Genomic DNA, 11,989 nt, shown 5'->3' with positions numbered 1-11,989 from the left:
CAGGACTACTGGGCTTCTCCTACTTCCTGCTCTTCTCCAGGGCCAGCTCCTCATCTGGCAGGGGGAGCGGGTGGCCCAGCAGGCCTGGCCCAGCTCGGGTTCCCCTGCCCTATACCTACTCACCGAGTGCCCTCCGCAGGGAGCAGGCGGGCCTTTCGGACTCTGGCTGAGCTTGGGAGGGGGAAAGTCTTCTCAGGCCTCTGTCTCCAGTCTGGCTTTATAAAGTGCTGATGGAACTAGGAATAAAGAGGCGTAAGGAATCCTCTGTGTGTGTGTGTGTGTGTGTGTGAGAGAGAGAGACCAAGCTGGGGGCTGGGGCGGGGCTGGGCATTTGTATGACGTGGTCTCTGGAGAAAGGAAATCCAGGCCCAGTCAGTACAGGGAGCCTCCGTCCTCACTGCCAGCCCTCCCTGCTCCCTGCCTAGCTTCCAATAACTCAGACTCACCAGTCCACACTCAGCCAGTTTATTAAAGGCAGAGAGCTTCATCAGGGGTCCAGAAGGGAGAAGCTGGGAGACAGCCACACTCCTCTCTCAACTCCCTCCTTCCCCAACAAGTCATCTACAGCCCAGCCCCCAGGACTTGGAGGCAGGCCTGGCGTCAGACAGACTGCACTACATAAATACTGAGGCCACAGCTTGAATCAGCAGCGTCAGGGGCAGGGCTTCGGGACAGGAAGGGGTGGCTCCCAAGGTACCTCCCACAGGGCTTGTCCTGAGCCTGAGGACCCGCCAAGCCTGAGAGAGGGGGCCAGCGGGCTGTTCTGAAGTCTGAGGCTGTCCAGGAAGGCTGGCGGGTGGCTCTGGGTGGTGGGGGAGAAGCACCACCAGGCCAAGTTTTGGGGTGCAGGGTGGGGTCAGGTGCTGTTGCCCTGCTCCTGCTCAAAGAGCAGCATGGCGAGCTGGGTGCGGGAGCCCAGGCCCTCCAGCATGCTCTGGCGACAGCGATGGTAGAGGTCCTCGCTGAGCCGGGCACTGCACGTCTGGGCCCGGTAGCGCTGCAGCAGGGCCGGCTCCACCGCCCGCAGCACGTGCAGGCTGGAGAAGCGCAGGAACAGCTCGTACGCATCCATGCTTTCCAGGAGCTCCTCCTCCTGCTCCGAGGCCGCTGCCAGCCGCCCTCGGGCTGCCACATAGTCAGAGTTATAGAAGCAGGCCTCACTGGCTGCCTGGCGGTCAAAGCGGCCCGTGTCTCGGCCCAGCTCCGGGGGCCCTGGGCCCTGCGGTGGCGCCACCGCTGGGTGGAAGGCCTGGAAGTGCATAGGAAAGAAGGTCTGCCAGCCGGAGATGGCGTGCATGCGGCAGCGGTTCAGGAAGTCAGGCGTGAGCACCGTGTCCGGCCCGGCTAGCAGGAACAGTGTGTCCAGCGGGTGCTTCTTGGAGAGCAGATCCATGAGGCGCAGTGGTGAGGGGGCGGCTGTCTGCACACTGAGCCAGGGGACCCGGGCCCCAGGGAAACGCTGCTCTAGCTCTGCCACGTGGGCCTTGACAGGGGCGAAGACATCTGCGTGGGCGGCCCGCTGGGCCTGGCGTGGCTCATACAGCAGCAGCAGAGTCAAGGCTGCTGCAGTATCGCCAGGCTCCAGAGCCGCAGTGGCAAAGGCCTCCAGGAAGCCGGGGGCCAGGTCACGCTCGGCCGCAGCCAGAGGCAGTAACACAGTGAGACGTGAGGCCTCGGTGACGTAGGGCACTGGCAAGATCTCCACTCGGCTCAGTGGCCGCAGCAGCTGTACTCGGTGAGTGAGGGGCCGGCGGCCGCCCTGGGGGGTCAGCGCCTCCAGCTGCAGATCCAGTGTGTACTCCATACCCCGAGCAGGATCGAAGCGTCGGTAGCCATTAACCAAGTGCTGCTTCTGGAGCTGCAGGGCTGGGTGGTAGCGGCGGTTGAGCTCCTCCAAGGCTGCCCCCAGAACGTCGGCCACATCAGCCCGGTCAGCCCCGCGCAGAGGGCAGCGGGGTGAGCCGTCAGCACAGGAGAAAGTGTACTGCTCAGTGAAATAGTCCCAGCGCAGCACCTCAAAGCGGGAGGCTGGTCGGGATGGTGCTGGAATGCCCACGGGCCAGGCGGCTGCCTGCTCTCCATCAGCTGCCAGACGGCTGGTGTTCTGGATCTCCCACTGGGTTGGAGAAACAGACCGTGAGCAAGGTACAGACCCAGGCACCAGCACACAGCCTGGGGACGGGGCAAGCAGCAGGTGCCCCTCAGGATGGGTCCTGTCCCCTGCCAACCTCTGCCCTCCCAGGGCCTCTACTTACCCCTTTGCCAGATGTGGGCAGACTGAGAGTTAAGATGGGAGTTTATGGAGGGGTTTCTCAGAGGGGATAGGAACAAACAGGGACAGGAGGCAGGCGTGTTCTGACTCTAGTGCTCAGAGTTTACTCGCCTGGGATCTCTAATACCTCACAGCACCTGCCTCCCCACCCCGGCCCAGACCATACCTGCAACTCCTGGATCTCCTGGTACGTGCGTTCCAGTTCAGCTCGGGCAAAAGCCTTGTGCAGCTGGTACATGTGCACAGGGTCACGCACAGGGTGGGCCGTCAGGGCACTGCGGAAGCGGGGGTCCCCCTCCTGCACAGGCTCCCCAGAGCTCAGCTCCAGGTAGCTATAATGTACTCCCTAGGGAGAAGAAGGAAAAGGGTCCACAATAGGAAGAACGATGGAACAGCCTCCACCCTCACCTCACAGTATGTGTCTCACCTACCCTTCCCGGGACCTGTTGTGGACCTGCAGTCAGAATTCTGTGGGTTTAAGTACCCTGCAGAGTCATGAGCTTGTGTGACCTCAGGGAAGCGTTTGCTAGCTAGCTCATCTGTAAAATGGGCATGCATCCAGTTTCAGAGCTGTCCAGGGGCTCAACTGAAATAGTAATAGCCAAACACTGAACACCTATTATGTGCAAGGCTCTCTCATTTTTTCTAATCCTTATAACAACGCTAAGCAATAATTATTTCCACTGGTATGAAGATACTGACACTCAGGAGATTCAATAATTTACCCAAGGTCATGGGGATAGAAAAGGATAGAGCTGGCATGGAAACCCAGGCCCCTATCTCCAACCACCCCTTTGCCTCTCAGGGGAAGTGCACAAGCTCAGATAGGAGGCACCCGTGGGGCGGCTTATTTTCTCACTTCTCACCTCATGGTCGCCAGTGCAGCCCACCCCGGTGGCATCAAGGATGCAGCGTCCCAGCCATTCATCCGGACTTGCACTGACGATGTCATTGCGGCAGCCTTCCAGGTGGGGGCGCAGCTGCTGCAGCAGAGTACGCGACAACAGTACCCCAAAGCCACCATGGCAGTAGCGGCCTGGGGTGGGATCTCCACCGATGAAGTCCTGGGGCCGGCCCAGATAGAGATGGGCGGCAGCTGCCAGGCTGAGGTGGCCAACGAGGCGCGCCAGTGCGTGCGCCTCGGTATAGGTGGTATCATGTACTAGGAAGAACCAGTCAAAGTCGTCACCGTGCTGGTCCAGCAGGTGGCGCAGTGCCAGGTGCAGGTGGCCGATGGGTCTCTCCTCGCCCAGTGTCACCACAGCCATGCCCGGTGGTGCCCGACGGCCTCGAGAGCCTGTCAGGAACACCACACGCTCCAGCCGGTGCCCCAGCGTGCGGTTCACAGCCACGCCCAGAGTGGACAGTGTGGCCTGTGAGGTCAGCACTGCCACCAGCAGCCTCTGCCTGATGCCCAGCTCGGTGCTGATGTAGCGGGTTCTGGGGAGGAGACAGCATAAGATTATCAAAAAGACAATCAGGGTGGGCAGGAATAGGATAAGAGTAACAACTCCACCCCAGGAGTCGTGCAGAATTAAGTGAAAGATCAGTGTTTTGGGGAAGATGGCAATATTCATGCAGATATGAAAAATATATTGTGTCTGATGCCCTGTTTCACGACTTACTTGTGCCCCTGAGCAAGTTATTTAACCTATCTGTGCTTCAGTAGCCACATGTGAAAAACGGGCGTTGATTATATTTACCTAAAGCACTTAGGCAAGTGCTTAGCTCACAGGTATTCTACACACCATGCATACAGGCCTTATTTCTGTGTAAATATGCCATTACACCACAAATACATTACATAAATGATGTAATGGAATATATGACATGGGGGGGTGTATTGAGTGGGTTTGGGGGAGGGGCAAACTGGAGCTCAGGAGTTCCAGTAACTTCTCTTCCACAACACAGAAGTTAAGTTGCTGAACTGGAATTTGAACCCAGTGTTACTCAGGAGAAATTATTTTAACTAGGCAGAGGCATTAGTAGGATGGCTCTATCACTCCTCTCCCACACATCTCATCACAAGGTATCCCAACCAGTAACGAAAGATACAGGTAAACCTCAGTTCTCTCTTTTTTCTTTCCCTCTCTCTTTAAAACCTTTTTATATACCAATACTTTAATCTAAACCCAGAAGCCCAGCCAGGAAGCTAAGAGGATCTTTAGGGACCCTGGAGTCCAGCTGGTGTAGCACAGAGGCGGACAAGTTCAGCCCAGGCCAGACGGGACCCAGAGAGGGCCTCAGAGGGGCTCCACAGCTCCCCGGGAAGCAGGGCCATCGGAAGTTATCTGGGCCCAAAGACTTCCTGGCCGGCCAGTCTCTTCCTTCCGCAGCCTGACCCGGCCCTCGGCGGCCTCCCCAGCACTCCCGTTCCCACTGGTACCCACAGGGTGGCTGGCTAGACTGATCCTTACCTGACGGCCTTTTTGGCGGCCTGGCCAGGCTGTGCAGGGTGGTAGGGCAAGACACGCGGCTCCCAGTTCTCCGCCGCGGCTGCGCCAGCCCCGGGTCTCTCGCGCTCCGCTCCGTGCTGCACTGAGTTGGGCCGGCGCGCAGCGTTGGTATTGCCTCGAGGCGGCAGCTCAGAATCTCCGGGTTGAGGTGGCCCAGGGCCGCACGGCTCCTCCACCCAGGTGACGCTGAGCAGGCTCAGCGTGAAGCCCAGGGAGATGCCCACGGCCACGGGCCCTGCGGGCCGCAGCACCGACAGCAACAGCGACGCCCGCATGGCGCCCGGACCGCGGGCCCCGGGCTCCGGAGCAGCCCAGAGCAGCCAGAGGAGGCTCCGAGGGGGCGGGACCGGGGAGGGGGCGTATCCGGAGGGCCCGGGCCCAGCGGGCGGGCCCGCTCCCGCCCCGCGGAGCAGAGCCCACGGCCAGAGCCGAACCCCCCGCTCCGCGCTCCAATCCCCCTCCGACCGCCACTCCGTATCGCCCAGGGTCCTGCTTTGGGCACCAGAGCCTCCGCCGCCGCAGCCGCTGTCCGACGTGTCACTGCGAAGGCCCCGCCCCCGGGGTGGGGTCTTGGGCTCCAGCTACCGGAGAAGGAGGAGTAGGGGGAGGTTAAAGGGGAAGGACCCCCGGAAGTGCCCCCTCCACTGCGAGGGAGGGAGAGACGCCGGGGCGGAGTCCCCTACCTCCCCCCGGCGTGGTTGGTGCGTCCCGGGTGACGTCAGAAGCAGCCCGCCCCTGCCTGGCTTGTGCGCCTGAGTGACGTCAGGAGCCGAGGCCGGAGCTGTCCATCAGCACCAAAGGCCGCGGGCGGGCTCAGGGCATGGGGCCGCGGCTGTGGGGCAGCCCGAGCCCCAGCTCTCGCTCCTTACCCTTCCCCAGGCCCAGCCCGAGTCCCCGGACGCCGTGGGACTGGAGTGCCAGTCGGTGTGGGAGGTGGGGCGGCGACGCCGCTGTACAGAGACTGGTCCCTTCGGCCCAGCCGTCGCCTTCCCTGCACGACGGACTTTGCCCGGACCCCAGGCATCTGGGGCCTCTGGAGCCCCTCAACCCCGGACCCTACGGCCTCTGCACAGCCTTTTTCACTCAAAAGCTCAGGTCGCCTCCAGCCCAGGTAGATTTTGGACAATCCCGGATTTAGCCGCCCACAGAAGAGACTCCTGGCTGCCTCCTCACTGGCAGCACACTGCCCTCATCTCCCCCCAAGCCAGTTCCCCTTTTAACTTCTTCATCCTGGCCCCCTCTAGCCAGGTACTTTTGTTCCCTTTGTCTTCTGTCCTCCACTTTAGGGATGCCTGCTGTGGGCACCACTCCTTTGTCCCGTGTGTCCTTGCTTAGCTCTCCCACTCCCATTCTTGCCCCGTTCTGGTGGAGACCCAGGGCTCCTCCTTGACGCCCACTTCCTCTCCGTCAGGCTGACCTAGGAGGGTGAGTCCCTTTCGTTCCTAGCACTATGCCAGGCACTGTGGCGACACTACGGTTCCAGCTGCTGCCCCCTGAGCCAGATGATGCCTTTTGGGGTGCACCCTGTGAACAGCCCCTGGAGCGCAGGTACGAGGCATTGCCGGCTCTCGTCTGCATCATGTGCTGTCTGTTTGGAGTCGTCTACTGCTTCTTCGGTGAGACCCCCAACTCATTCCTCACCTGGGCTTTCCATTGTTTCTCTGAGTTATTTTCTGAGGCACCCCAAACCTCCGAACTTCACCACCACTACCATCACCACCACCACCATCAACTCCACCACCACCATCATCTCCACCACCACCACTACTACTAGCACGAATAATGATCTTTTCTTACTTTCTTTCATCCTACATGTTCATAGATCATCTTAGACACTAGATCCTAGAGAACACAGGTTTTCGAATTAGTCATGCTTCAATATGAATCTGGCTCTGTACCTTACTAATTGTGATGCTTTGGGCACATTAACCTGCCTGAGCCTCAGTCTTCTCATCTGAACAGTGGGAACAACGATATTTACCTCCCACAATGCTGTCGTGAGAAGTAGTGGGGACTCAATAAATAATAGCTATTGTGATGCCGTGCTAGCTAGAAAGTGAAAACATTTAGCAGGGTGATTAGACATGCCAAGTATAGATGGGGGAGAGACTGCTGGAACGTTCACACCTGTAATACATGTTATAGTTGACCTTTGAATAAAACAAGGGTTGGGGTAGAGTCAAAAATCCATGTATAACTTAAGCTGGTCCTCAGTACCTGTAGATTCCCAACCATGGACCCAAAATATTGTTCACAGCCTGCAATCAGTTGAATTCATGCATGTAAAACCTGAGAATATGGAGGGCTGACTGTATATTTACTGAAAATATTCATGCCCGAGTGGACCTGTGAGGTTCAAACTTGTGTGGTGCAAGGGTCAGCTGTAGAGTCACACATGTGGAGGTTGCCCACAGGGTAGGCTCCAACAATCAGGGCTGCTGTGAACTGTCGGACAGGATGGCTACTATACAAGGGAGTTCAGCTGAATGGGCAAGTGGGCCTGAAATCCAAACTCTAGGCCTTGGCATTGGGCTGCTTTGCTTAGAGGATGGCACACTTTTTTTCTAATTTGCATAAAGGTGCCAGGTGGACTACGGGAGTAAGTGCCCAGTGACTCTACAGCAAGTTACAGAACTTCAGAGAGGAGAGCAAGCTGTATTGGCTGGGGGCCAAGGAAAGCCTCTAGAGGTGCACTGTAAGTGGCTGGAAGAAGTGCAGAGGAAGTCTGCAGGGCTAGGTTGCAGGCTGGGCAGAGGTGGGACGAGACTTTTGCTCTGATGCCTCTACACACCCCCGAGAGTGGCTGGGTAGTAGGCAGGAATGGGAGCCAGATGGTCCTTGTCTTTCCACCCCCAAATGCTTGGCTGAACAACTGCAGAGTGGGCAGAAGTGCCCCCCTAAGGGTTCAGGATACATTCTGGGCCTCCAAAGAGGCTGTGTCACCTCCCTCCCACCCCTACCCGTACCCCTCCCTCTGCAGTTGCTCATCCCATCCTGACATCCCCTCTCCCGTGCTGCCCTGTCACCTCGCCCCTCTTGAATGCTCCCACTCCCTGGCCCTTGGACTCTGAGCCCTTGTGCATACCCTTTTCCTCTTTCTGACCCCAGAACTTCCTAGATGCTGAGGCTTCCCTTCATTCCTAGAACTGAGTCTCCTCTTTGACTTTTCTCTTTGGCTTTCCCTGACCCTTTACCCCCATCCTCCCAACTGATTAGGATGTACAAGTCCCTCTCTCTTCCAGGTACCCTTAAAGGGCCCAATGGCCCTATGACTTCATTTTCCTGGAACTCCACAACTACTATAATCCGCTTTGACCCCCTATGGGGGCTATGACTCCTTGTAAGCCCCAGTGACCCCCAGCCCAGTTATCTCATCAACTTACTCTTCTGACTCCATTTCTTCTGACTCTCTGATTCCAAGGATCTCATTGCTGACTGCCCCTCCCCACACTGTGACTCCAGTGACCCCATTTCTCTGGCCTCAGTGTCACCCTCTCTTTGAGACCCTCTCACTCTCAGCGACTCCAGGCTGTCAGTCCCCCTGACCAGCAAAGACCTCATCTCGGAGCCAGGCTCTACTAACACCGCTTCCCTGTTCTTTGTAACCTTTTCATGATACCATGTCTCTGAAGCCTTGTGACCCCTCCGAGACTTTGTCTTTCTGAACCCCTGTGACCCTTACCTCTCAAATTCTTTCTGACTTCCAAATACCTTCTCTCTCTGAACAATCCCTCCCCATAGACCCCAGTGACCCCACTGCGGCTCCCCTTCTGACTCTGTGACCTATTTGTCTGACTCCCAGAACCCCAAAGACCCCAGTGACCCACCACTGATTCACTCGTGACTCCAGTGACCTACCTCTGACTCCTCTAACCCTCGAAGACCCGACGTTCATTTCGATGACTGTCTCTCCGTTTTCCAAATGACTCCTGGTGACCTATCTCTCTGACCTCCCTTGACCCCAGCAGCCTCATCACTGGTGCCCTCAGGACCCCAGTGACCCCCGATTCTCTCATGGTAGTGCCCTGCCTCTGGTTCCTCTGTGATTCCGTGTTCCTGGCCCCTCAGACTCCGTGCCTCCGTCCGGGTGACCTCCTGTTGGCCCCTCACTAGCCCCTGTTCCCCTCTAGGTTACCGCTGCTTCAAGGCAGTGCTCTTCCTCACTGGGTTGCTGTTTGGCTCAGTGGTCATCTTCCTGCTGTGCTACCGAGAGCGGGTACTGGAGACACAGCTGAGTGCCGGGGCGAGCGCCGGCATCGCGCTGGGCATCGGGCTGCTGTGCGGGCTGGTGGCCATGCTGGTGCGCAGCGTGGGCCTCTTCCTGGTGGGGCTGCTGCTCGGCCTGCTGCTCGCCGCTGCCGCCCTGCTGGGCTCCGCGCCCTACTACCAGCCCGGCTCCGTGTGGGGCCCACTGGGCCTGCTGCTGGGGGGCGGCCTGCTCTGCGCCCTGCTCACCCTGCGCTGGCCCCGCCCTCTCACCACTCTGGCCACCGCTGTGACTGGGGCCGCGCTCATCGCCACCGCTGCGGACTACTTTGCTGAGCTGCTGCTGCTGGGGCGCTACGCCATGGAGCGGCTGCGGGCCGCCCCTGTGCCTCCCCTCTGCTGGCGGAGCTGGGCCCTGCTGGCGCTTTGGCCCCTGCTCAGCCTGATGGGTGTTCTGGTGCAGTGGAGGGTGACGGCCGAGGGGGACTCCCATACAGAAGGTGAGAGGGCACTGACCAGGGTGGGCATAAGAGAAATGGGGTGGGGGGCGGGGGGCAGCGGTGAGCAATTCGGGAGGGGGAGAAGAAGCTGTACACACTAGCAGCAGAAGGCCGCAGTGGGGTTAGAGAGGTGACTCGCTGGTGGTCTGGGAAGATAGGACCTCAGTGGTGCCATTCTTTCCACAACACCGTGTGGAGCAGCAGCTGTTCCAGAGCTGGAGCGACTGCAGAGACAACACAGGAAAAGTCCTTGGCCCTTCGGGGCCAGGTCCGAGGGGTGGGGTGCAGGCAGACAGATAATAGACATGCAAACAGACAAGATAATGCTAGCTGTGCGGTGATATGCAAGAGATATGCTGTGTAATATGAGTTTCCTTCCGAGGCTATTACAGACAGAGTGCTCAAGGAAGGCACTTCAAAGAGGTGACATTTAAGCAGAGTCCTGGAGGATAAAGAACCAGCCATGCAAAGAGCTAAACAAAAGGGAATAGCAAGGGTCAGGGTGAGAAGGCGTGGGCATGGCTTGCTGAGGAAGCGGGGCTGGACTGTGGTGGGGAGGGCTGCTGGCTGTGCAAGCTTCCTGGGCCACAGTGAGGACCCCAGGTTTTATTAGGAAGGCCGTGGCCCACCGCTGGAGGTTTAAAGCAGGGAGGATCTGCTCTAATCTAGCATTTGAGATGCTCATTCTGGCTGCTGAGTGTAGAAAGCACTGGGGAAGGCAAGCGTAGAAGGGAAACCAGTGAGGAGGCAGCGGTGGTTGTCCAGTCGAGACATGACGATGTCTGGGAGGGGGACAGCAGCTCGGGAGGGAGCACCTGCAGGTGCAGGAATTTTCCTCAAAGGCCTTTGGAGGTAAAAATCAGTGGAAGTCCCATCCGGGAGGTGGAAGACCAGGAATGAAAAGCGGGGAGGTTACACATGGGGGGAAGCTTGGAGCCCCTGGGGAAGGATGGGTGGAGATGGTGCACATGGGCCTCTGAGACCCTTCCCTGCCCACCCCTTCACAGTGGTTATCAGCCGGCAGCGGCGACGCGTGCAGCTGATGCGGATTAGACAGCAGGAAGAGCGCAAGGAGAAGCGGCGCAGGAAGAGACCCCCGCGGGCTCCCTCTCGAGGCCCCCGGGCCCCTCCAAGGCCTGGACCTCCTGACCCTGCTTATCGGCGCAGGCCAGTGCCCATCAAACGCTTCAATGGAGATGTCCTCTCCCCGGTGAGCACCCTGAACCCCTCCATCCTGAATGGGGGGCCAGGGAGTGTTGTAAACTCTGTCCAAGCAGGACTGGGCTTCCCCCAGGGGCTCGTCACTATTTAGAAGGCTTAACATTTGCCCACCCATCAGAACCCCTATACCAGGAGGCTGATGGGCCCAGCGCCGGGATGGGGGAGAGGTATCTGAGTAAGGACTTTAATGAGGTATATGGCATGATGGGGCAGGGCCTCAGGGCTTTAGACTGAGTGTGAGGAGGTCCTGGGCCTACAGCTGTCTGGGGGGAGTCACAGGCTTGCGGGTTGCAGGGAGAGGATGTCTGCCTGAGGTGGCCCTCAGGGCAGGGGTCTGTGGCTGCACTCACATCTGTGTTTACTCTCCCACAGAGCTATATCCAGAGCTTCCGGGACCGACAGACGGGGAGCTCACTGAGCTCCTTCATGGCCTCGCCCACAGACACGGACTATGAATATGGGTCCCGGGGACCACTGGCAGCCTGTGCAGGGCCCCCCGTGCGGGTATAGCAGTACAGCTGCTCCTGCCCTCCTGGACTCTGCTCACCAGCTCTGTCAGCTCGGGGAGGCCTGCTGGCCCACCACGCAGCCCTCCTGGCCCTGTGGCGAATGGCTGTCCCTCTCCCCTCCCTGGAGAAGACTGGCCTGGTTGCTGGAAGGGAGGACCTGTCTCAGGCTAGGCCTGGCCTGAGGGAAAGGCCCCTCCCAAGCTCCCAAGGGGCTCCCGAGGGACTCGAGGTGTGAGCCCCTCTGGGGTGTGCTCAGGGTTGTGAGTGTGTCACCTGTGTGTGCGTGTGCATGGAGGGGTGGGCTTGGAGGGGACAGTGGGACACTTGCCTTAGATTTCTAACTGGGAGGGCTTCTGCAAGGTTGGCCCCACCGCCTCTCCCACTGCTGGGGTCCCGTGAGCCACTCTCCTGCATGTCTAAGTGGAGGAGGTCTGCCTTCTTCCCCCACTGCTCTGCCTCTTAACGAGATTCATCCAAGGCTTCTTGTCCTCGTCCACCGCAGCACCCCTTACCCTGGTCCCCTGTCCTCTGCAAAGCCACTAGCCTGAGGGCAGTGGCAGGGGATGGGGGTGGGGGGTGCTGCTTTGGGCTGGGTCGGGGAAGGGATCTCAGGGGAGGGGGCTTAAATGCACGATGCATGTCTGGTGTCTGTCATGCCACCTTGGACACCTCATGCTTCTGTCTCCCTCTACCCCACCCTGTTTTACATCTTTTATAAATGTGCCAAACTGTGGCTTCTACCAGGAGTGGTAGTCTTTGGTGGCTAGCATGTCCATGGGCCAAATTAGAAGCACTATAGTTCTTGCTTCCCTGTGTCACTCACTA

The 11,989-nt window shown here is 58.8% G+C and overlaps 2 protein-coding genes across 3 annotated transcripts; one reads left to right on the top strand and one right to left on the bottom strand.

The window, feature by feature from the left end:
• Positions 1-449: 449 nt before the first annotated feature.
• On the bottom strand, positions 450-5,287 carry CHPF (chondroitin polymerizing factor). Its single transcript, XM_037143515.2, has 4 exons — positions 4,690-5,287; positions 3,139-3,712; positions 2,439-2,618; positions 450-2,116 (listed from the first exon to the last, which is right to left on the bottom strand). Exons 1-4 carry the CDS (start codon positions 5,001-5,003, stop codon positions 857-859), a joined length of 2,328 nt encoding a protein of 775 aa, XP_036999410.2. The 5' UTR covers positions 5,004-5,287; the 3' UTR covers positions 450-856.
• TMEM198 (transmembrane protein 198) lies at positions 4,241-11,758 on the top strand. 2 transcript variants are annotated; one of them, XM_037143539.2, is made up of 6 exons: positions 4,241-4,329; positions 5,608-5,839; positions 6,140-6,344; positions 8,859-9,434; positions 10,442-10,644; positions 11,028-11,758. In XM_037143539.2, exons 3-6 carry the CDS (start codon positions 6,179-6,181, stop codon positions 11,163-11,165), a joined length of 1,083 nt encoding a protein of 360 aa, XP_036999434.2. In that variant the 5' UTR covers positions 4,241-4,329; positions 5,608-5,839; positions 6,140-6,178; the 3' UTR covers positions 11,166-11,758. The 2 variants fall into 2 exon arrangements, with proteins under 2 accessions (XP_036999434.2, XP_036999424.2); XM_037143529.2 differs by having other exon boundaries at positions 5,608-5,976.
• Positions 11,759-11,989: the final 231 nt, after the last annotated feature.

The sequence above is a fragment of the Artibeus jamaicensis genome, unplaced genomic scaffold, assembly GCF_021234435.1.
Source record: "Artibeus jamaicensis isolate MK-2021 breed Jamaican fruit bat unplaced genomic scaffold, CSHL_Jam_final contig_1015, whole genome shotgun sequence".
NCBI lineage: Eukaryota > Metazoa > Chordata > Mammalia > Chiroptera > Phyllostomidae > Artibeus > Artibeus jamaicensis.
This window is presented reverse-complemented; position numbering and strand designations above follow the sequence as displayed.

Excerpts from the sequence above, each read along its gene's own strand:
- TMEM198 (XM_037143539.2), top strand. The coding sequence starts at position 6,179 with ATGCCAGGCACTGTGGCGACACTACGGTTCCAGCTGCTGCCCCCTGAG. Across the intron at positions 6,345-8,858 it reads AGTCGTCTACTGCTTCTTCG|GTTACCGCTGCTTCAAGGCA; the intron begins GTGAGACCCCCA and ends GTTCCCCTCTAG. Across the intron at positions 10,645-11,027 it reads ATGGAGATGTCCTCTCCCCG|AGCTATATCCAGAGCTTCCG; the intron begins GTGAGCACCCTG and ends ACTCTCCCACAG.
- CHPF (XM_037143515.2), bottom strand. The coding sequence starts at position 5,003 with ATGCGGGCGTCGCTGTTGCTGTCGGTGCTGCGGCCCGCAGGGCCCGTG. Across the intron at positions 3,713-4,689 it reads GCCGCCAAAAAGGCCGTCAG|AACCCGCTACATCAGCACCG; the intron begins GTAAGGATCAGT and ends TCTCCTCCCCAG. Across the intron at positions 2,117-2,438 it reads AGGAGATCCAGGAGTTGCAG|TGGGAGATCCAGAACACCAG; the intron begins GTATGGTCTGGG and ends TCTCCAACCCAG.